Source organism: Tribolium madens, unplaced genomic scaffold (genome assembly GCF_015345945.1).
Source record: "Tribolium madens isolate multiple individuals breed KSU strain unplaced genomic scaffold, Tmad_KSU_1.1 Scaffold_96;HRSCAF=242;Tcas5.2_LG5, whole genome shotgun sequence".
NCBI classification, from domain to species: Eukaryota; Metazoa; Arthropoda; class Insecta; order Coleoptera; family Tenebrionidae; genus Tribolium; species Tribolium madens.
In genome coordinates, this window is record NW_025401068.1 from 14,404,914 (window position 1) to 14,428,233 (window position 23,320).

The 23,320-nt window shown below is 29.1% G+C and overlaps 5 protein-coding genes across 6 annotated transcripts in view; 3 read left to right on the forward strand and 2 right to left on the reverse strand.

Annotated features, from left to right (window-relative positions):
- Positions 1 to 359: 359 nt before the first annotated feature.
- On the forward strand, positions 360 to 3,628 carry LOC123012716 (clavesin-1). Its single transcript, XM_044410806.1, has 5 exons — positions 360 to 452; positions 506 to 727; positions 2,348 to 2,504; positions 2,959 to 3,263; positions 3,318 to 3,628. The coding sequence occupies exons 2-5, from the start codon at positions 506 to 508 to the stop codon at positions 3,498 to 3,500; spliced, it is 867 nt and encodes a 288-aa protein (XP_044266741.1). The 5' UTR covers positions 360 to 452; the 3' UTR covers positions 3,501 to 3,628.
- A 1,942-nt stretch (positions 3,629 to 5,570) lies between these two features.
- On the forward strand, positions 5,571 to 9,521 carry LOC123013082 (alpha-tocopherol transfer protein-like). Its single transcript, XM_044411409.1, has 7 exons — positions 5,571 to 5,887; positions 8,382 to 8,476; positions 8,530 to 8,683; positions 8,733 to 8,926; positions 8,984 to 9,094; positions 9,144 to 9,294; positions 9,397 to 9,521. The coding sequence occupies exons 1-7, from the start codon at positions 5,707 to 5,709 to the stop codon at positions 9,429 to 9,431; spliced, it is 921 nt and encodes a 306-aa protein (XP_044267344.1). The 5' UTR covers positions 5,571 to 5,706; the 3' UTR covers positions 9,432 to 9,521.
- Positions 9,522 to 9,561: 40 nt separating this feature from the next.
- On the reverse strand, positions 9,562 to 17,177 carry LOC123013081 (alpha-tocopherol transfer protein-like). 2 transcript variants are annotated; one of them, XM_044411407.1, is made up of 7 exons: positions 16,939 to 17,177; positions 10,804 to 10,983; positions 10,656 to 10,750; positions 10,450 to 10,603; positions 10,201 to 10,394; positions 9,886 to 10,147; positions 9,562 to 9,833 (listed from the first exon to the last, which is right to left on the reverse strand). In XM_044411407.1, exons 1-7 carry the CDS (start codon positions 17,021 to 17,023, stop codon positions 9,793 to 9,795), a joined length of 1,011 nt encoding a protein of 336 aa, XP_044267342.1. In that variant the 5' UTR covers positions 17,024 to 17,177; the 3' UTR covers positions 9,562 to 9,792. The 2 variants fall into 2 exon arrangements, with proteins under 2 accessions (XP_044267342.1, XP_044267343.1); XM_044411408.1 differs by lacking the exon at positions 16,939 to 17,177 and adding an exon at positions 13,039 to 13,190.
- Positions 17,178 to 18,471: 1,294 nt separating this feature from the next.
- Positions 18,472 to 20,095, forward strand: LOC123013005 (transmembrane protein 18). The gene is made up of 4 exons (XM_044411285.1): positions 18,472 to 18,871; positions 19,027 to 19,144; positions 19,399 to 19,547; positions 19,600 to 20,095. Exons 1-4 carry the CDS (start codon positions 18,809 to 18,811, stop codon positions 19,711 to 19,713), a joined length of 444 nt encoding a protein of 147 aa, XP_044267220.1. The 5' UTR covers positions 18,472 to 18,808; the 3' UTR covers positions 19,714 to 20,095.
- A 28-nt stretch (positions 20,096 to 20,123) lies between these two features.
- The window catches only part of LOC123013291, a 12,675-nt gene continuing 9,478 nt past the window's right edge, over positions 20,124 to 23,320 (reverse strand). Inside the window, exons 6-7 of the mRNA XM_044411727.1 lie at positions 21,515 to 22,064; positions 20,124 to 21,466 (exon numbers count right to left, since the gene is read on the reverse strand). Coding sequence (XP_044267662.1) covers positions 20,604 to 21,466; positions 21,515 to 22,064 — 1,413 coding nt within the window. The 3' untranslated portion in view covers positions 20,124 to 20,603. The remainder of the gene's footprint in view (positions 21,467 to 21,514; positions 22,065 to 23,320) is intronic.

Here is a 23,320-nt window from a genome sequence, read left to right on the forward strand (position 1 = left end):
TAATGCTACTTGAACGGATTTTGGACTTTAAATTTTATTTAAGCTAGGTATATTAATTATTTAGGAATAAAATAATAATATAAAATATATAAAAATATAAAAATTTCCTAATACACTGGCAAACTAAGAATAAATATTCTTTCTTTTTATGTGGTGCACTGGTGTACACCTAATGTATAAATGTACAAAAAATAAATGACCTAGTTATTTGATATATTATAAAATATATTAAAAAAGAATTGTTCAAGTCCGGTGGAATGAAACTCCGCCCCTGACACGTAATTACTGATAATGCAGTTCATGTTATTTTAAAATAATCAACTCGAAATCTGAACTTTGTAACGGACAGAGAATTTAACAGATAAAGTTTTCTATAAGGTTTCAAATTCAAGATTATTCGAACATTGTCTGTTTCAACGTTCATGTGAATACATATCTCTGTGACTGGCAGGGTAAGTTCACTCTTTTATATTTTTTTTCTTATCAATAAACTAAAAATATTAAGATGGCACCTCCATTTGATTTGGACACTTCACCAATTAACGAAGAAACGCGTAAGATTGCCGAAGAGGAATTGCGAGAGACACCCGAAAACATTGCCAAGGGTTTGCAGGAATTAAGGGAACTTTTGAAAAATGACGACACGATTTATTTCAAAGACGACGATGAAACTCTTATGATTTTCTTGAGACCGTGCAAATTTTATGCCAAGAGTGCCTACGAATTGGTAAGTTGATTGCTTTTTAAATTTATGTAATATTGTGTTGTCTCCTCCAACAATCCTATAACACAATAAAAGATAAGATACCGGATTTTGAATTACGTTCACATTAATTGCTTATTGGGTAATAGCACATATTTTGTCTAAACTAAAATGATGAAGTTTTTTATTGCTTTCATATTTAACAATAATAAGAAAATTTTATGTTACTTTTTTAATGCAAAATATCAAGTGTACAGTCAGTTTTGATAAATATTTTAGTAGACATAAGATAACTAATCAAATAATAATCAATGATTTCAATTGAATAACGTTAAAATATTGGGAAATACAGGGGACTCAGAGAGTTGAAAAAGTCCATTAAGTGGTAAAATGTATAGGACATTGATAAATAATAATCTAGTGCATCACCTTAAATTATATTCAACCATACAGCATGTCCCAAAAATAAGTTACGATACAAACTTGTGTTTTTTTAAATGAAACACCGTATGTGTATGCATTTTTGGATGTAGTCTTTTAAAACAATGTTTTTACCCTAAACATTTATTAATCGATTTTGCTTAATTTTAGAAATAAGACGTTTTTTTACAAAAACATGCACTTTTTAAAAATTTATTACACAAAAACTAGACAGCTAGAACAAATTTTTTCTTACTTTTGCAAAAAAGAAAGTACAGAAATTAAAGCTGTAGCAATTTTTTTGTGTTTTGCATTTGTAAAGATTAATAAATTAAGAAGTTTGTTAAAAGTTAAATAACTTAAAAAATTTAAATAAAACACTATATTTTTTATTTTTGCATCTAATAGATTCATAAATTAATGTTTAACGTTAAATATCTTTTTAGTTATTGATTATAAACACTTTAAAGTAAATAATTTTAGAAAAACAATTTAATAATCTTTGAAAAAACAATAAATAGCCTGTTTTATTTAAATTTTTTAAATTATTGAACTTTTAATAAACGCCTTCATTTTTTTATCTTTGCAAATGCAACACACTAAAAAATATTACAATCTTATAGCTTGTATCTTCTTCTTTGCGGTAGTAAAAAAAATATTTCTTGATGTTTTAGTTTTTGTGTAATAAATTTTTAAAAAGTGCATGTTTTTGTCAAAAAAACCGTTTTATTTTTAAGCAAAGTCGACCAATAAAAGTTTAGCTTAAAAACATTGTCATAAAAATCTACATCCAAAAAGGGCTAAGAAACAAATGGTGTTTCGTTTGAAAAAACACAAGTTTGTATTGCAACTTATTTTTGAGACACGCCGTATAGTTGAAAATAATTTTAGGAGATCGATTATATTAGTATCTATCAATGTCCTATATTTTTTTTTAATTTTACCGTTTGAAAGTCACTAATCGACTTTTTTAACTCGCTGGAACAGCCTGTAAATAAAATAAAATTCTCTACGTAATATTTTAATAAAGGTATTTCATGTTGTTTATAAAAAGGTAATATCGCAATCATCTTATTTCTTCATATTATCCAATTTTAAAAATTATGCCTTTGTATGGAAGTAGACACATTATAAAGTAATACACTAAATATTTTTAAAATAAAATAAAAGTTTTCATAGGATAAACATTACTGAAATTAAACCATTATCCATTTTTGTTATTAGATGAAACGCATAAGCGATTTTAAACTGAAGTACAAGGACAACCTAGAAAATTTGATGCCGGAAGACGAAAAACAGGCATTTACAGAACATAATGTCGTTAATGTTTTGACAAACAGAGATCATAAAGGAAGACGAGTGCTTTTGGTCAATTGCGGAGGTAAGTAACACGGTACAAAATCGTATTTTACGTAATAAAAAATTCTGAAATTAAACAAAATACTTTTTGGAAATCAAAATTTGAACAAAGTTCAAGTTAATTTTTACAAGTATCCACATTTATTAGTCATTATAAATATTTTATGCGACTCTATAACTATGCTTTATAATAAACAAATAAATATTCTAACCTTTGAACATTCATCTCCTAGCCGTGATTCAGACTAATAATAATTTGTAAGAACTTTACACATTATACATCAGGTCAAAGTATCTTTTAAAAAATATCAGGTAATAAACTGTTCTTTATAATTCCGTAGCTAAATCACACTTTGACTTTTTCCAGACTTGTTTTTTTTAATTTAGTACGACACTCCTTTTTTCTCTTTATTTTTTCTTCAAAAATTTGAAGCATAAAAGGCCCCCAAACGCTATTTATTTTTGTGTTTGTTTAGGGTCATGGGACACTTCGAAAGTGACATCGGATCAACTATTCCGAATTTTCTACCTAATCCACGAAGCGGCCGTTTTGGAACCTGAAACCCAAGTGCGTGGAGTTGTTGTTATAATGGACTTCAATGGTCTGGGTCTTAAACAAGCCTCTGCGTTCTCACCCGCTTTCAGTCTCAAACTACTTAGTTTTATTCAAGATGCAATGCCGTTGAGACTTAAGGAAGTCCACATGGTGAAACAGCCCTTCATTTTCAATATGGTTTGGTCAATTTTCAAACCCTTTATTAAGGAAAAACTAAAGAAGAGAGTAAGTTTGGTTCAATTACTATGCTTTCAATATTTTTAACAAAATATGTCGCAGATTTACTTCCATGGAAACAAAATGGCCAGTCTTCACAAGCACATCGAACCATCCCATCTACCAAAAGACTATGATGGAGCAATGCCGAAAATAGATTACACAGGGGCTGATTGGTACCCCTGCATTGAAAAATATTCTGACCACATACGCACTTATAACTCTTTTGGATATGTTAAAAAGTAGACTTATTGTAGCTCAATATTACAATCATAACAATTATTAACCCATTATATTGTTATAAAAAACATATTCAAGAATAAAGTGACTGTTTTGTAACAACCAAAGATTTCAAATAAAGATATTAAAAATAATTTCAACTAATTTTTCTGTAAACAACCAATAAATATTTTCGTATCTATTCGTACATACTGATAAAATATCTTTAAGCTAAAATTAACTTATTGTTTTAATAAATCAAGAAATTTAATCAAAGTTAAATATCACATGCAATGTCACTAATGTATTGATAATATACAGACTGACCCAACTAAAATTTGCACTCTCTCAAAAATCTTTGATTTAAAAAATGGTTGCATAGACAATAAAAGCAGCTTCGAAATGATATGACTCGAACCTTTCTTCTACTTAATTTTTTTAAGGAGTAGCTTTTTTAGATAAAATTTGGTCTCCCTTTACACTAAAATTGACCTGTTTTCCCATTTTTTCCAAACTTGAACGAAATCAGAAATTTTAGGAAGTACAAATTTTAGTTAGGACACCCAGTATGTTTGTATTAGTTGTGTGAATAATTTTATTTCTTTTACTAAATTGTAAGTGTTTGTTTCCTTACACTTTACTGATGTTTACCAAAAAAAACAATATTATCAATCACACTGAAAACTTTAAAACATGTGTCTATTGTATTTATTTTTTTTTATTTATTTATACTCGTAAAATAAAATATTTGTTGCTGTTCACCCAAGTATATAAAAATTAAATTGCGATATTTGGACCATGTAAATTTTAATAAAATGGGTTTTATCCCATAGATGTTTGATATAAATCGAGAGTGACTTTGTACAAATTTGCAAATTTGCACTGAAACATCTCAAGATAAAATAAAACATTTAAGATTAAGCACTAAGCATCATTGATAATTTAGTAAAAAATTGTTGACAATTGTATTGTGTTTTCACAGTACTTGACAACTTTTAAAACGCAAAAATTTTGTTTACAATTAGGTAATTAAAAAAAATACGTACATACAATTTCATTTTATTTAAAATCTACTCACTGGAGAATTTTTAAAAGAGTTAATACAAAAAAAGAAGTAAACAAAATAATAAATTAAAATAGCTCACGCTTCTAATTCTAAAGTAATCAATTAAGAGTACAACAACGTTACAATATTGTAACTAATATTGGAAATTAAGATTATTCAGCAGCGAAAGCTCTTACATCTCTACTACAAATTTCGACATCGAAGAGCCATCTACAGGATTCGTTCGAAGTTGCGACTAAACGCAAACGTAAACCTTTTTCATATTTTATGAAAAAATGAAATTTAGCATTGATATTGCCAAATAAAAGCACTTAGAGGTTGAAAATAATGTTATTTTGATTCTTTTCTACCTAAAACATGCATTAATAAAAAATATGTTTGTATTTCTGACACATTAATAAAAAATTGATTGCTTTCAATATGATTTAAAATTAATGTTCTAATTTATTTATAAAAACATTATCTACACACTTATTTTTATTCCTTGTCAAATATAAAATGCTACCTACATTCACTGTTTTGTCTTCAAATGTCTTTCATTACCATTATTTGTACTTCCCGTGTCAAGAGGTTAATTAAATTTAAAAACATTACAAAACGTGTTGAACGTTGAGTTACTCTATAACATTTGTCAGTTGTCGCATACACAAATTGTCCCTGGAAATAACAAGCATAACAATTTTTTAAATATTGTTATATGAAAACTATAAAGTAATGACTTAATAATATTGTTAATAATAAATAAAAGTTCTAGGTTGAGCAACAAATATAAATTTATATATTTTTTAAATTCTTGCATAAAAAACTTGTAAATTATTCTTTTAAATTCAAGTAACCAAAGCAAGAATTAAAATCTCATGCAAATACTTTTGTTTTGGGGTAGAGATAACGTTCAGAAAACAAATTTGAGCCCTGCTGCGATAATGAGTATTGACCTTTTAAAATCATAATTAAAATTTCATTATTATTCTCTTTAAAAGTACACGAAGTATGACTAAGAATAAGTCACAACACACAAACAATGAACTTGTCAATATCGTGTGAGAGGGGCGTATTTAAGCATCTGCTAGTGTTTCACATAACCCACGTGCATGAGCTTCAGCATAGATTGCTTGCTGGTGAACTGTGTTTAGTGTCTTTTTTTGTATTTTATTAGGGCAGTTCAAAATGGTCCTCCGTGTAGAAAAAGGACCCGACAATGTGCCATTTGTGCAATTGGGGGAATGCCAATTGCGACTTGACTTAGAAGATTTAAACGAGACATTTAAAGAACGTGCCAAAAATGAGCTTCGAGAGACTCCGGAAGTTGTCGAAAATGCTTTACGCGAATTCAGAGAATATATTTCAAGTAAGTAAAAAAATAATTTTAATTTGTATTATGCATTATAAAAAGATAAAATCCTGCTAGCTTCCTGCAGAAATGTTGTTATCGGGGGAATTTTATCACCAATGAAATAACCAGTTGTTGGTTGTAGAATTTTAGAATAGTTGTCGCATTGCAGAAATGCAATTAATAAAAACAAAAACAACGGTTTGTTGGTTCTTGAATCCAATTTTACATTGAACTTGACAAGCATTTACAAAAGGTAACACAACTTTAGTTTAGACTCACATTTGTGTATTCTCCATTGATAATAATCATGTGAGTGCTATACAATTTACAAAATAGTCGTGTTTAATTGAATCGACGGTTTTAATGAGAATTTGTTTAACCTTTCAACAATTGTCCGACCTTTTTATTTATTTTAAATTCATGTCGAGATTCGTGCTATGAACTCCACTGTAGGTCATTTACCAGCAAAGCCGCAAGTGTCAGCTCTGTAACTTCTTCGCAACATAAAATTTTAAAATCATTTTTAGAACGTAAACATGTAAATCTTATATTTGACAGAAAGTCGGTAATCTAAATAATGTTAAATAAACAAACATTGATTTGGAAAAAAATAATTGGGTATTTTCAGTATGATTTTGAAACTAATAGAGAAAATTAGTATTTCAGACAAGACTAAAGTTAACCTTGTACCGCGAGAACTAAAGGCCGGTATAAATTTCAATACATTTCACACACATATACAGTCAAAAATACAGGTTGTCAGAGCGAGTTGGTCAAGTTGGCCTTTAAATATTAGAATTTAAAGAAATTTATATAGGCAATTGATAAATACGGCTCTAGTGCATCGCCTGAAATTATTTTCAACTATACAGCGTGTCCCAAAAATAAGTTACAATACAAACTTATGTTTTACAGCATATGTTTCTGGCATTTTTTAATGTAGCTTTTAATTTCAATGTTTTTAAGCTAAACTTCAATTAGTCGATTTTGCGTAGTTTTTGAAATAAGTTTTCTTGGCAACAACATCCTATTTTTAAAAATTTATTACACAAAAAGTTAAAACAGCTGGGATTTTTTTTACCTGTAAAGAGGAAAGTACGAACTTTAAGACTAATGGTTTTAGAAAGATAATTTAATAATCTCTCAGATACAAATACGAAAAATAGGGCGTTCCATGTATTTAACTTTTAACAAACGTCTTCATGTCTTTATATCTGTACAAATGCAACACAAAAAAATGTTATAGTCTTGAAGTCTTAAAGTACCTTTATTTTGCAGTTGCAAAATTTTTTTTTAGCTGTTAGTTTACGTAGGCATAATTTTTTTTTAAAAAGTCCATATTTCCGTTTTGTTTCTAAAACTAAGCAAAATCGACTAATAAGAGTTTAGCTTAAAATCACCGAAATTGAACGCTACATTCAAAAGAGCCAAGAAACATGGTGTTTCATTTAAAAAAACCAAAGTTCGTACTGTAACTTATTTTTGGGACATTCTGTCTATTTCAAAATAATTTTAGACGATGCGCTGCACAAGATTAGTATCTATCAATTTTCTATGGACACTTTTTCAAATTTTAACATTTAAAGGTCAATAGTGAACTTTACCAACTCGCTGGGACACCCTATATGTTGCCTTCCTAATTAATTGAGTGCCCGAAAAAGGGCGAGAGTGTCAAAAAAATTACATAGGAAAAAAACGATATGTGTACAGGGTGAATCAAAAACTGTTCATTACCTAAATGTATGTACACGAAAGATGTATACAGGGTGTCCCCGGATTGGGTTTCCAAAAAGAAATTGTTTTTATCTTTGATTTTACACCAAAACTGTAAAGAAAAAACATTTTTTGCTTCACCTGAAAGGAGCAAATCTGTAATTGAAACTTTATTATTTTGACTCAGTGAAAAGCAAAGTAAATTTTTCTCTTGATTTTGGACTTAAAGTAAGAAATCTTTGGACCCTAAGTTTGTCAGTAGAATCCAGTTATAACATAAATAGTTTTTTTTTTATATCTACAGAGGTTCAAGATTTTCGGCTTTCTTTCATATAGGAAAAAAAGAGAAGTAACAGAATTTTTAGGTCACAGTAAAATACACGGTGTGTAAGAATAGAAAAAAATTTATCTGTAAAAATCTCGAAATTATGAGTTTAAATTTTGCACTTTGACTCTATTTATTTCTGTTGGAAAAATCTTTATTAAAGAATTATACATATAAAAAAATATACAGTATGTCTTTGATTTTACTCCAAAACTGCAAAGGAAAAACATTTTTTGCTTCACCTGAAGCAGAGAAAAATTATTTTAAGTCCAAAATCAAGAGAAAAATTAACTTTTCCTTCCTCTGAGTTAGAATAATAAAGTTTTAATTACAGACTTGTTCGTTTCAGGTAAAGCAAAAAATGTTTTTCTTTTCAATGATATTTTTTTCCTCTTGTGAACTCAATCCGGGGACATACTGTATAAAAATGTGCTGTTTAGTAAATTTAATAAATTGAAAAATCTGTTTTAGAGGAACCTGGCTTACATTTACCCCTAGACGATGTCAACTTTTTACTAAAGTTCTTGAGACCTTTTAAATTTTATCCGGATAGCGCATTTCGTGTGGTAAGTATAAAAGTGATAATGTTTATTCTTTAAACGATCTTTAAACTTTGTAGTTGAAGAAATTTTATAAATTCAAACTTAAGCATCCGAAATATGGCGTAAATGTGACGCCAAACAGTGTAAGACATGTTTTTGATAATGAAGTATTTGTTTTCCTACCAACAAGAACTCCGTCAGGATCAAGGATAATGATCGTTAATGCAGGAAGTATGAAAGTCTCAAGTAAAAAAGCTCTTTTTCAAGTATTTTTTTCAAGCTAAATGGAATCCAAAAGATGTATCTGTAGCCGATATGTTCAGAGCTGTGATGGTGGCCATAGAAATTGCTATGTTGGAACCAAAAACACAAGTAGCTGGTGTTCATGTTATATTAAATATGGAAGGATTTTCCTTAAATCATGTGTATCAGTTTTCGCCAACTGTAGCAAAGCTTATGGTAGATTGGGTACAGGTAGGCCAAGCTTTGTTATTCATTATTTTCCCAAAATTAAAAAAAAAACTATTTCAGGAATGTGCTCCAGTCAGACTGAAAGGAATTCATATTATAAATCAGTCGATATTCTTCAATATGGTCTACGCTATTTTCAAACCTTTTATTGGAGAAAAACTGAAAAAAAGAGTAAGAAAATGACATGTTAAAGTAATAATAAATAAACAATTTTTTGTAGTTGTTTTTTCATGGTTCTAATAAAGAAATTCTCTGCAAACATATATCTGCCGATGCCTTGCCAAAAAATCTTGGAGGTAGTGGAGTTGTACCAGAATATCCAGGAAAATTGCTTTCAGAAATGTTATTTTTTTACGAAGAACTTTTTGAGAGTAAGTAATCATTCCTACTGTTATTCACTAACTCTACCATAAATCATATTTTTTCTAGTGTTTTACTAATATTTGTTTTTCAAAAAATATTTTTTGTTTCAGGATTCAACAGCTATCGGTATATAAAAGAAAACTAACTAGTTGATTGGTTTATATCTATGTATTTTTCAAATTGAATTGAAATGATTTTGTTATTTAAATATTATATAATAAAATTATAAAAACGATCAGGTGTTTGAAAAATTGTGGGTAAAAAACGAGACAAAACAGCTTTTATGACGGTTTTATTCTTGAGCAATAACCAGTGTTCCTTTAACACATTATAAAAAATTAAGTTATTTTTAAAATACAACAAAAATATCAACAATTTTCCTATTAAAACGCACTACTTCATGATGAATATAAAAGTAAACAATGCACCCAATTAACTATCTCGGAATAAAAAAAAATAATTTTTTGGAATGTTTTGACTAATACCTCTCTAAATCACGGTGTTCGCTATTTTTCCACTTTCTTGTTATAACCGTAACTGTTGATTGCTGAAAAAACAAACAATTATGACAATTATGAAAGACCATTTCGAAAAAATACCTTCATATTCTTGGTCACACTGCAACAGGAGCTCCAACCACTGTGGCCCATTAATTCTAGGCAAATTTAAACTTCCCCCATAACATTCAGGCAAGCATTTCGGGCTGAGATGTTGGTGCAAAGATTTGCGGTCAGTTCCATGGAAAATAATCCTGTTTCTTAATTTTTCTCGCAAGAACGGTTTAAACAAATTGAATACAATTTTGAAAATGTAGGGCTGGTTGACAATATGGATATTTTTAATCCTCAATGGCACACTATCCTGAAAAATCACGATTTGTAAAATTACAACAATTTCTTTAAAACAGTACTTACTTGTAACCAATCAACAATCCTTTTGGCAAACATCGGCGTAAATTTGGTCGTTTGTGATAAAGACAGACCGTCCATATCAAAAACAACAACAGCACCACAAACTTGAGTTTCAGGTTCCAGCATGGCAAGTTCTAAAAATAGGACGGCACCTTTGAATACCTCGTCTAGAGTGACTTCGCTAGTTTTCCATTTTTCTGAAAAAAAAAAGAAATTTTTCAGTATCGGAAATGATTTTGCTATTGTGCTTACTTCCTAATTCCAGTATCAGAATTCTTCTTCCTAATTGATCTCTGTTGGGTTGAACTGTCAAAATGTTCTGTTCGAAGATATTTTTCTCTTTACTAGGCACTAGACCATTATATATGTCCGAATGTTTCACTTTAAAACTATAATATCTCTTAATCTGAAACAATAAATAGTCAAGATAACACCGTTTATTTTTTTAAATTACTTACCAATTCTAAGGCACTTTCGGGGTAAAATTTACATGGCCGTAAAAATCTGATAAGCCACTGGTCATTATCCAATGGAACATGTAAATCTTTTTCCTCTAAATAAAGACTGAAATAAGTAAACACAAATTTCGTAACATAAAATCCATACCTTTGAGGAGATCCTTTAAGGTGGAAACTGCTTCTCTTGAAACATCAGGAGTCTCTCTAAGCTCCTTTCTCGCAATTTCTTTTGCTTCTGGTGACAAATCCTCAAGTTCAAGGTGTAGATTGTAATCTCCAATTTGAACTGTGGGAAGTTGGGTCATTTCTGACAACATGTTTGGTGCAACTGGAAAAAGAAATGTTATTTCTGAAGCCGAGTAAAGTATTGAGTTTTCACATTAACTGCTTTGGAAAACTACTTCAAATTACAACCAGTTACAGTTCTACTAATTGTAGAATTTATTTAAGTATTATTTAAATGCTATTTAATTGAATATGACGTAGGAAACCAAAATTTGCATAATTATGTTTAATTTTTCAATAATCGAAATATGATGCTGACGCATTTTTTGTTATCAAAACCGTAAAAAAATCTAATCATGTCACAAAAAGGTTGAGAATTAAGATATTTGCATTTGTTGTTCAAGAAAAGTAAAAACGTCATTTATTTCTTTTTATTTAATTTGTATTTTGTGAATTTTTTAAGTCTATATCAATGTCACTTTATCGATTAGGTGTTGAAGAAGATAAAGAAGACACAAAAAATGGCCTTGGATTTTATTTACAAAAAACTTTGTTCAGAATCTACGTCTTACATAACACTATTAGTATGCATCCAAAGTTCAACAGTAATTGTTAATTATGAAAGAAACCTTAAAGAAAAACCTTGAACACGAACGTCTTGATGTTCGAAAAAATTTGTGGACTAGTGCGTAGGTATATAAACAAAACAATTACTAAAGTCACACTCATATTTTTATAAATTTTCCAATTGAAACATGATTGGTTTAAACGTTCTTTTATATTATTATTAATTGCTGAAGGTTTTATGATTGTACATTCTGAATTATGTCTTTGTAAAAGCAATAAAAAATATAATTTGCTACTAATTAACAAATTATGTACGTTGACCATTAATTCATTATTTTGCGATGTAAAATTAGTATTTTGATAACCATTAACACACCTTTTAATAAACTACATACAAGTGTTTTTTAAATTGATAGCTTTTAATTCATTTTCACTTTATTTTAATTGATTAGTGAAAGTTATTATCAAATGAGTTTTAGTGTTTGCTCCAAAAAGTTTATAAAACTTGGCACAAGTTTGAGAATTTTAAATTTGAAAAAACAAGAGTATTACTTTGTGTTTTATTTCATTATATTGTAATTAAGACCGGAAATGTAATTCATATTAAAAACTCATTGTTATTATTTCCAGTTTTACCAAATAGATGTTGTAAATTCGTTATTCAGCGTTATGATTAATAAATAATGTCAAAAGAAAAAAAATATTAGAAATAAATCATCCTCAAATTATACTCGTAACTCCAAAGGTTGATTCTAATTATCTTGTTCACATTGATTTCTTTTTGTTTACTTCTGCGGCTAAAGATAATTAAAATAATTGCCCTGTTTTAAAACAGAAATAGAACAGAAAATTTTGACATCTTCAAATACTTAAACGCCGTCAAATTTAACAGTTCCCACTGGCGCTATTTATTCATAAAAATAGAAAGTGGTTTGAATCCAGTTTTTTTTTGTCTGCATGATACAAATTTAACCAATTTGATCATCAAATCTGGTTTTTAAGTCGAAACAACAAAAAAAATTATAAATTTTTACAAAATCAAAATATTTGTACTATACCATGGAACATTTTAAATAAAATCTTCTTCCACTAATTTGCTGACGTCAATAAAAGTAACCCTGACTAATAGGTAAAGGTTTGGGTGGGTAATACCAGTTGTTTTGAAATGGAAATTTTGTAACAAAGATTAAAACCTGTTTTAAATATTATATAATATGCTTAATTAATTATTTTCAAACAAAAATATCACTTAAACGTAAAATAAAACTTGTTTTTAGTTTGTAATTTCTTAAAACTTTTGGGAAAATAAGTGTTCTTAAATTTATTCAAAGTCAAAGCAATCAAAAAAATTAAAATACAATAGCATTTTCAGTCGCTTTATATTTAAACAATACCGGCTTCATAAAAATTAGTAAAAACCAAACATATAAATTACCGATTAAATAAAACTTGAAAATACTAAGATAGGTAAATATTTGACATCTATAACTACAGGTCATTTAAACACAAGACAAAAACTAACAAGGTTTTTTTTAAAAAAATGCATTTTTGTAACTTCTCATGCAAGAAAATTGTCTAATAGATAACTTACTCGGCATCTTTGCTTTAATCACTGATTCAACAGCCACACAACTTTCTAAGCAGGAGAGAGAACCTGATCTCAAACTAATCTTCTGTTGGTTTTCTTGCAGGTGCTAACAAATTGAAATGACATGCGCAGGATTGTATGTTTTTTTATTGCATTTTGCATTTGGGGGAAAGAGACAAGAGGAGGTCGTCGAATTGGGTTCTTACGTCAGTCTAATTAGTAATCGTGGTAAATACAGTACATAAAATTGTGCAAGTAGTAAAAAGATGAAGGTCGGATGTGCTGACTGTGTCAAATAACCTCGCGCTACACACTACCCAGAAAATAAATAAATTTATTTTTAAACCTCTATTGCTCATTTTAATCTCTAGTCACTAATGTCATCAACATCCGGAATTTTAATATAGTACTTTTGATGAAATTGAGAGAGAAATTGTTAGATTTTTTTGAGGATTTAATTACCTTAAAAGCTGCAATAATTGGCATGTTTCACATGTCTAGCAGTAAAGCTAAATAATTTAACAAAATATTTTACTACCTTAATTACACGTACAACAATTAACATATATCTATTAATTGTTGATTAAAAACCTGTATTAGTTATTTGAATCAATTGTCCCAAAAATTGAACTTTTTTATAAATAAATTATTATTTAAACTATCGCCAGATTCATATCTAGAACTAAATTTGATGAAATGAAAACAAAACGAAGATAAAATTGTGTCACCACAATTTTGAACATTTTTTTTAGTCAAAAAATAAGTTTCGTACAAAACATGAAATTAATAACTAGAAGTAATAAATAATAAATGAATGACGGCAGCCAACAATTCACTAGATTGATTAAAAACCAGTGACTCATTTTTTAAAATGACTAACATTCCTATAGCAAAATTGTAGTAAAATAATATATGTAATATTAAAAAAACGTAATAATAACTATTTAATTTGACTTTTTGGAGATGAAGCTAAAATTAGATATACTTCTTCTTATATAAAGTAAGAACAAAATAAAAGATGGAGTAAAGTAAACTATATAAAAAAGCATTTTCTGACTAGTTGTTATTTTTTTTTCTGGTTAAGTAACTAACAAAAACAGACAGAATGTTGTGAACTCTTCTTTAAAGTATATAACCTTGATAGATGACGCGAAGAACCATTGAAATCAACATGCATACACCTCTAGGTTGCTTTCCATTGAATAGCTAGTGATGCAACTCTACGATTTGACTCTTTTTGTAATTATGTAAACATACTTGTGCAACTTGTTAAAAAAGGTTTCTGTAGTTTAATACAAAAAAAAATGCAATTTGTTATTGTAATATTTCTCTGACAACACCTCTGGATCTGAAAAGATCTTTCTTCTTCGTTAAAAATATGATGTTTGTGGTCAGCAAAAAATAAAAATAAAAAAGCAATCAGTGGAGAAAATGTATTTAAAAAATATAATGTCCTACTCTGTGATTTAAAGAGTTCAGATAGAAGATATCTTAATAATTCTTGTCTGGGGTATTGGTACAACCATACCGGTGGTTTGTTTAAAATTGTTTTTATCATAACTTGTGGTTAAGTCAGACTTGCGATTTTTGTCATGGATCACAGAATTTGCTTGAAATTTTGTATGGCCAACGAAAATTCGTATAGTGAATTTCTGAAAATTTTGGAAAAAACCTTTGGGACTCATGTATGTCAAAAACACAAGCATATGAGTGGTACAAAACATTTCAATTGGCCCGGAAAGAGGTCACCGACTTTCCTTGTTCTGGACCATCGTCAACAGCAAAAACGGAATAAAATGTAAAGAAAATCAAAAAAATGATGACTGTAAATCGTCACTTAAGTTTAAGAGTAATATTATTTTGCCGTTGTGAAATGTTTGTAAAAAGTATTCGCTGAAAAAGGCCAGATTTGTGAAAAGACAACTTTGGAATTTTGCACACAGCGACGATCCTGCACAAATTTTTGGCTAAAAACTCAACAAATGTCATCAACATGGCCCTATGAGATGTTTTCCCGTTTCTTAAACTTAAATTGCCTTGCGAGGAAGGCGTTTTGAGTCCATAAAAACATAAAACAAAATTCGCAGAAAGAATTGAAAGCCATACCTTCCGCTGTTTATGAAAAGTGTTTTGATGATTGAGTTAAATGTTGGGATATGCATGTCGCTTCAGATAGAGTTTACTTTAAAAGAAATCAAATAAAAATTGACCAATAATAACTATTTTATTTAAAATTTCCCGGTACTTTTTGTATAGAAGGTATATATAATTATTTAAAAACACAAAAGCAGTGACTTAAAAATAATCTATGAAATACTCGATTTTATAAAAATATTAAATGTGTTAGTAGCACAATTTTTTGTGTTATCTCGTTCTTTTGTTTTATCTAATCAAACCGGGAATAACGCCCAACAGTATCATATTCTAGCAGCAAGTAGTAAACACTTAAAACTATTGTTACATTTAATTGTTAATTTTTAAAATTGTGCAATTTGTGGTAATATCAATACCAAGAAACAACAAAGTACTCGTACATATTGTGGTATACAAAGTTTTTCTTTGTTTCAATACTTAATTATGGAAAAAAATAAAATAAAACAAGACAAAATCAACTGCACCATTAAATTGCGGGTGGATATGTGACAAATCTACAAAAGTCATCACAAATTAATAAAAATTATTCTAACTTTATTACAAAACGTTAAAAATTGGTGGCCTCCATAATGAATATTAAAATATGTTAATAGCCATACTCATGCCGTCTGACATGAATTAGCAGAAATATCAATTTAGAAACCTACTCTATATTGTCATTATAGAATCCAAGATGTCACCGCAAGGAAAAACCCTAGTAAATTACATATTTGCAACATTTTTATTTTAAAAGTATTTTCGTGTATTTGCCTTATTCTTAGTAAATATTATTCCAACAATTAAATTTTTCGCATTTCAATATATCGAAAAAACGAACTGAAATAATATAATTTTTACACTTGCGTTGTTGGATAAATAAAGAGAGAAAATAACGGAACGGTTCCAGTGTTTAATTTAAACAATTGGCATTAATTTCATTTTTATTGTTTAAAAGCGAACCAAAAGCGTTGATTCATTTATTACAAATTAAAATGTAAATCCAGTTTTTCGTTTAGAAATAAAACAACTGCATAAATTGCACCCCTTCAAACAATAACACACGCAAAAAATAGCCTCATTTCGATGACCGTCACCCTTTAATCTTTAATGTTGATTGTTGTTTGAAAAATCTGTTAATAAGCAAAAATATACTTAATATTTACAAAACAAAGTCAAGGTCGAACCGCGAATGCAAACTGGTAATTATTGGATGCATTTTATTACTTTTCACCAAATCACACTTGTTTATATTTGCATATCCAATATTTACACGTCACCCTTGCAAAACCTTTCAATAAAACAAATACAATATCGAGATGCGAAAAAAATTATATAATCAGAATAAATATTATTGTGTACAACATCGCATTTGCCTTGACATGAGTGATTGTATCACTAAACAACATTTTTGTATGATTATTATCCTCGCTAGCATTTCCGCAAAAATCTTGCAAAACATTACAATTTTTCGATTTTACAATTTCTGATTTTGATGCTTGGTCTACAGGTGCTTATCCTTATGCAAGGTTAAACAAGATAGGTCAACCACTTGTCTTAACGTCACTGTAAATCCCCTGATGCTGAGATGCCGGTTTTCATGAATATTTTTTTTTAAATAAAAACGCAATTTGTGAAATGCTGTAATTGAAAGAAGAGACATTTGCGTTGCAAGGCTGCATCATAAGCTGTGCAAAAGTGACCTACTTTGGTTCAGTTTACAAATTTTGATTTTCTTTATAGTTTCCTACATAAAACATAAAGCCTACTTACTTTCTTTTGTTACGGGGACATAAACAATTTTAACTTCTGGTAAATCACCAGTTTCCTCTATTTCACTCTTTTTATTTTTGCCCATTTTGAACCGAATCGCAAAATACACTGTTAAACTTGCTCGTCACTACGATTACTTTACTTAAACGATAACTTTCGATTTTTCTGAATTATTCATAAACTCGGTATGCGCTAAAGGTCCGCTTACACAACGTTCGCATGCGTAACTGAAAGTGAGCAAGATTTCCACAATCGCTCCGTCTTATGTGTAGCAGACCAGTCAGTGATACAAAAAAAATTAATAACAATTGTTTGTTGTTGAAGGTTTGTATTTACTCGGAAAATTTTCATAACAAGAATATAATTTTTTGCAAGGAATCGATTATTAAAATAATTCGCTTAATAGCATGTTACACACGTATAATACGTTTAGGCCCTAAATTTTTAATAATTATGTGACGTTAACATGTGTTTTCCATTTATCGATAATCTACACACATTTACGTAAACACGTTTTATTATAATTTAGTTATAAACAATCATTACTCATTGATTTTTATTGCGTGGTCAATATTAAAAACGGTTATCCGCAATCTACATTATTAAACTCTGTGGTAAGGGTTAACACTGATAAAATGCATTAAAGGAACACGATATTACGATTATTAAAATTTGCCGAATATTATCATTATCACATAGAAACTTTTAGCATTATAATTACACCCAAATTTACTTCCACGTTAACGTGAACAGAATTCGCAATGTCCTTCTAGATTTCATTCGGTTGCTTTACTCTTTTTAAAACAATAAAAATCAATATCTTTGTGAGTGGGATGACTAATGAGTTAGTCATTTTATTAAATGAATTAAAGCCAAGTATGTAATTTATTCATTCACAATTTGTAAGGAGTACCTATTTATTTATGTAGATAATTATTTATAGTTATCATTGACTCATTTTTTTTTAAAAAACTTGTTTTGTAAAATAATAATTAATCTTGCATGGGTTCCAACTTGTTATATTTACAACCTAAATGTAGAACTATGAAAACTTTATGTAAAAATAAAACATAACCCATCAATCATTTTTAAAATGATAATTTAAGTTTGTTTAGTATCAGTTTAATTTTTTTTTTAATATGTAATTAGTATTTATAGATCTACTTTTACTCATTGATTAAATGATTTTCAAATGCATAAATTAGCTTGATGAGTAATTTAAAAACGCGTTAGGTTGGCTTCGATAAAATTTCAGGTCTTTTCTTTTACGTCAGCCATGATTTTGGGTAATTTTTATTATGAGTAACTAAAGCCTTGGAATTTTTAGTAGGTACTTATTTTTCACTTTATCAAAAATTTGTAAATCTTAACACGAAATGGTATTTTCCAATTCATAGTTACACTCCACTTTATTTTTAGGTTAAATTACTCTGGAAAGCCTTGGTTGGAACATATTGTAGATAATTTTTGATTAGAAAATAGAAATAGTGCCTGTTGCATACGATGAAAAGAGATAGAAAAAGTAAACCATGGCTTATTAGATCTAACTGTCCATAACTAGGGCATATTCTCTATCTTGTTTTAACATGTCCTAATTAGTCTTTTATCTTTGTCATTTAATAAGGTTGACGATTGCGCATTAGACTTTTCAATTTTGACATTTGACAGGCAACGTATTTTGACAGCTCTATTGAATGCAAAATCTTATTAGTTTGTGTGGTTTGTTGTTTTGTTGGTTTATCAAAAGTTCATTCAAAAGAAGCGTGAGGAACGTTTAGAAAAGTGATTCGTTAAAACAACATGAGTGATAAGCTTTTTGTAGTAAAGTAAACCTTCACATTTCCCTGTAATTTTAAACGTTTTTGTAATTATGATTGAACAAAATTTCGTTGAAATCAACCAAATAGATGGGTTTTTATCATTTATTTGGAGCGTAAGTATTTTTTCCGATTTTCTCAAGGTTATGTCTGTCGCATAAACTTATTATTGTTTTATGCACTACCAAAATATCATCTACTTTCATTTTCTTTATTAAGATTACTTCGCTGGTTGTCCATGAGCTAAAAAACATGAACATTTTTGTTTCAGATCGATTGGAGGGATCCTTGGCTTCTTGGGTTATTTACATTTCATATTACTATATTTATAATGGCAATATTTACTAGAAATTATGGAAACTTCCAGGCTTTATTATTCTTCTGCCTGTGTAAGTGTGTAGACTAAAAGACAAGCAAGTCTTCTTTTTTACATTCATTAACATTTAAAGTCAAGCAAATACAAAGTTCATTATTTAAAATACAATACAGTCAAATTTAGCATAATATTTTTGTCGGTTTTTGTATGTCAGGGGTTTTGCGTTTTGCCATTGATGTTAATAACATGTTTAATTGTTAGTTTTCTTGCAATTTTAGTAAAATTGTATGTATTAAGGTTGTTAAAGAAAAAAAATTCATTTTGCAGTGTTACTCGTCTATTTTTCTGAAAGCATCAACAAACTAGCTTCAAGTAACTGGAAGATATTTTCAAGACAGCAGTATTTTGATAGTAATGGCCTTTTCATATCAGTAGTGTTTTCAATGCCAATATTATTGAACTGCATGTTGATGGTGGTAAGTTTTGATAGAAAAAATTTAGTTCTGTGTTCACAGGATGTGTTTTCAGGGCAGTTGGCTTTACCAGTCCACACAACTAATGAAAAACTTAAAGATCGCACAGTTGGAAGAACGAATAAAAAATGAGAAAAAGCTAGAAAAATCAAAATCCAAAGAAGAATGAAATGTACTTAATTTTTCATCTACATGTTACTGTATTTTTATATTCATAAATTCCATATTATTTTTGTATAACAGGTTTTAGTTATTTAAAAAAGCATACCTATAATGTAATTGCCAAGTTTATCAACCAGTTACCTACCGCATTTTAGTCTAAGCAACGCTATTATATTTTAATTATTGACAGAATAGTGTGAAATATGTAAACTAGTCAATTGGATTTTGTCATTTTGCCATTTTTATTTTTAATGTTTAATCACCTATATTTAAGGTGTCTTTCTTGTTGAAACTAACATTAGATGTAAGCTTTTTTATTATCTAAGTATCTAAGACTGAATAGTGGATTGATAAATATAAATGCACAATAAATTACTCCTTCATAAAAAGATGCGACTTTTTTTATATTTAATTTTTTATTAACACAATTAAACTACATAATTATGTACATTGAAATGTTTTTTACATCATGTGCAAAATATTTTGCTTTGAAAGCAGTGACAATATTGTGTTTTGTTTATCAGCATGTTTTGGGAGTGTAGGACGGGAAGCAGGACGGTGCATAGCTTTCAGCTTCTTTTACCAAAAGTGATGAAAAACATATTAATTCCACAAAAGTCTATGTCCTATAAAAACAGTTCTATGCTATTTATTTTTACAATTAAATAGAACTAGATTTACTAATACGTCAACTAAAAATTATTTGTTTCAAGTCTAGTCTATCAAAATAAAAAAATGATAAACTAATAAACAGTTATCGTTGTAGCGAATGCAACACGATCGAACAATTCAGTGCAACTAAACATTTGGTTTTCGATTTTAACACCCGACTTTAACAATCTTAAATAACAACCATTAAAGTGCGCTTCTTAGTCAACATACGAAAATGGACTAACCTCACCCTAAAACTCTACTGAAAAAATACGGATAGAATGACCTCCTTTGGGGCCGAGTGAGCTGCCGTTGGCGATTTGGCCTAGGTTGAGCCTGAGGCTCTGGTTCTAGAGGCTCACTAGTTGTGTCAGCTTTGGTTTCACCAAGAAGCGATTTTGGCAGGAATTGTTTCTTCATCAAATCAGAATCTTCAAGAACTTTGTTTTTCTCCAGTTTGGGGACGCTTACAGTTTCACTCTCGTTGTTTATCGAAATGTTGTTATTAAGTAGATCTATTTTTGAGTCAATTTTATGCAAGCTTTCCTCTTCACCACTGTTGAAAAGTTCCAGGTTTTGTTTTTCAGACTGTGTTGAAGTTTCAATCACCTCGGTTCGTTTTGTGGTAATAAATAACTTTTTTGTGTCCCAAGCAACTTCGACATGTTGATGTTTGTCAGTTTTTACCGGAATGTCTTTTCTATATGTTCGGTTAAGTTTCGTCAGAGGATCTGTCAGTAGAGGAAACATTTCCACTTCTTTAGACAGAGTTTTTTCGTTTTGTTTGTTGTCTTCTAATTTATTTAAGTTTTTGGGGAGATATTTGGTATTTGTGGTTATAGTTTCGTGGTTTAACTTTTTGGGGTCTTTTTCCTTCAACATTTCTTTTTTAGCTTTTTTAACAGATTTGTTTGTGACGAAATTAGCTTCAGATGGAGGCTCCTTATGGTAAACCACTGTCGTATAAAAATTTTCACCGTTTTCGGTATTATATTTCAATGTCGATCTGGTCGTTTCAGTTTCTAACTGTGGTGTTTCCATTATTATTTCTTTGGCAAACTTAACGTCATCAGATGTATCATTTATTTCAAGGATATCAAACATTGTTCCTGCAAAATTATTAGTAATGTATTGTTCAGAAATGTTATATTATTTACCGTTTTCAATAATACTGAAAAGTTGTCCTTGATTAATAGCAGCAGGATACTCTCCTACATCTCCACTTTCAGTATTCAAAGTTTTCGGTTCAGCAGTAACACTGTGAGTACTAATGTCTTGAGTGGTTAAATCGGTTATTTGTGTCGTTTTAAGCTCTGCGGATTTGTCGGATTTCAAAGACACACTCGCGTCTAAAGTCACATCTCCATCAGGATTGCTGCTAGTTGTTTCAATTTCGTGGCTCTTAGTTGACATCGTAACCATATCTTGTTTGTGTGATTCTTGATTAGATAAATCAGTCGTACTTTTTGTGGAAGCAGGACTAAGTGTATCTTCGGTTTCTCTGCGATGACGTGTCGGCATTCCATAATCAATATCGATGGTATTCGAGGTCCACGGTTTCGTCGTTTTACTAGAGGAAACCTCTTCTGATAACTCAGAGACAGTACTTGAAGTTATGTTGGGCGAAATTGGATTTTTTGTGGGCTTTTCTTCGAAATCTTCGGGGGATATCGAGCATGATAGTTGTTTTAGAATGTCTTCTCGGTCCTATAACATAAAAAGAGTAAATAGGTATTTAGAGTTAGAAACGGAAATAAAAATGAAGTATAAAAAATATGTAGACATAAGTGAAGGGGTGAGTGGATAAAGGTGTTATGTAATATTTTTTTGGTATTTTCTTTTAAAACAATTTTTTTCGCAATGAAAAAGACTTTTAAGAGTTGGTTTAGGAATGAAATTACCAAATGCTAAAGGCGTTATATACAACTTGCATTGTTGAATAAACAGTGGATAAAGGTGTTAAAATATGTTTAAATAAATAAATAAAATAATATTAAATAAATGTTTAAAAAAAGCACAAACAACACTAATTTTACTTAATTCAATTGCTTTCCGACGTATTGTTGACATAATTTTGCGAAATAATTGCGTTTCTTATTGAAAAATGTTTTAAAACGCTCGAAAAGAGCATAAATTATGTCGTTTTTTACTTAGTATTTGTATTAATTTTTTGGTGTTTTTTAGCAAAAATTAAAAAAAAACTTTCTTTAGACCTAAAAACGCAACTGAATGTTTGAAAAAAGCAAAAATGACATCATTTTTGAATTAATTATGTGATTTTTCGATTTATTTTTGACGAAGTTTTGTGCTTTAGATTGAAAAATCTGATAAAACGTTTGGAAAAGCAACCAGATGATTTTTCTTTCGGCTCAAAAACAAGCTTAAACTCTCCAAAGAAGCAAACATAATTTTAGTTTCGTGATAGTTTATTCATTTTTTACCTCATTTCCGACGAAAATTTTCAAAATAATTGCGATTCTGACTAAAAAACGTCCTAAAACGGAAAAATGGTATTTTTGAATCTTTTTTTAGCACAATCTAAAAAAGTAAATAACACCATTTTTGAGTTTTAGCGACTTGTGACGAAATAATTTTGTAAATTTTTAATTGAAAAACCTGCTAAAACACCCAAAAATCATAAAAAAGATCATTTTTAACCCAATTTGGTAATTTTACTATATGTGTTAACAGAATCTTACAAAAAAACGTGATGTAAATAAGCAAAATTCATTATTTTTCACTTAATTGAATGACTAATATGTACATTTTTGTCTAAATTTTTCGAGATAATTCCGTCTCTTATTGAAAAACATGGCGTTAATATGAAAAACCGTTTTCGAAAAGTCGTTGAACTAGCTTCAAAAACATGCTTAAACTCTCCAAAGAAGCAAAAATAATTTTAGTTCCGTAATAGTTTATTAATTTTTTACCTCATTTTCGACGAAAATTTTCAAAATAATTGC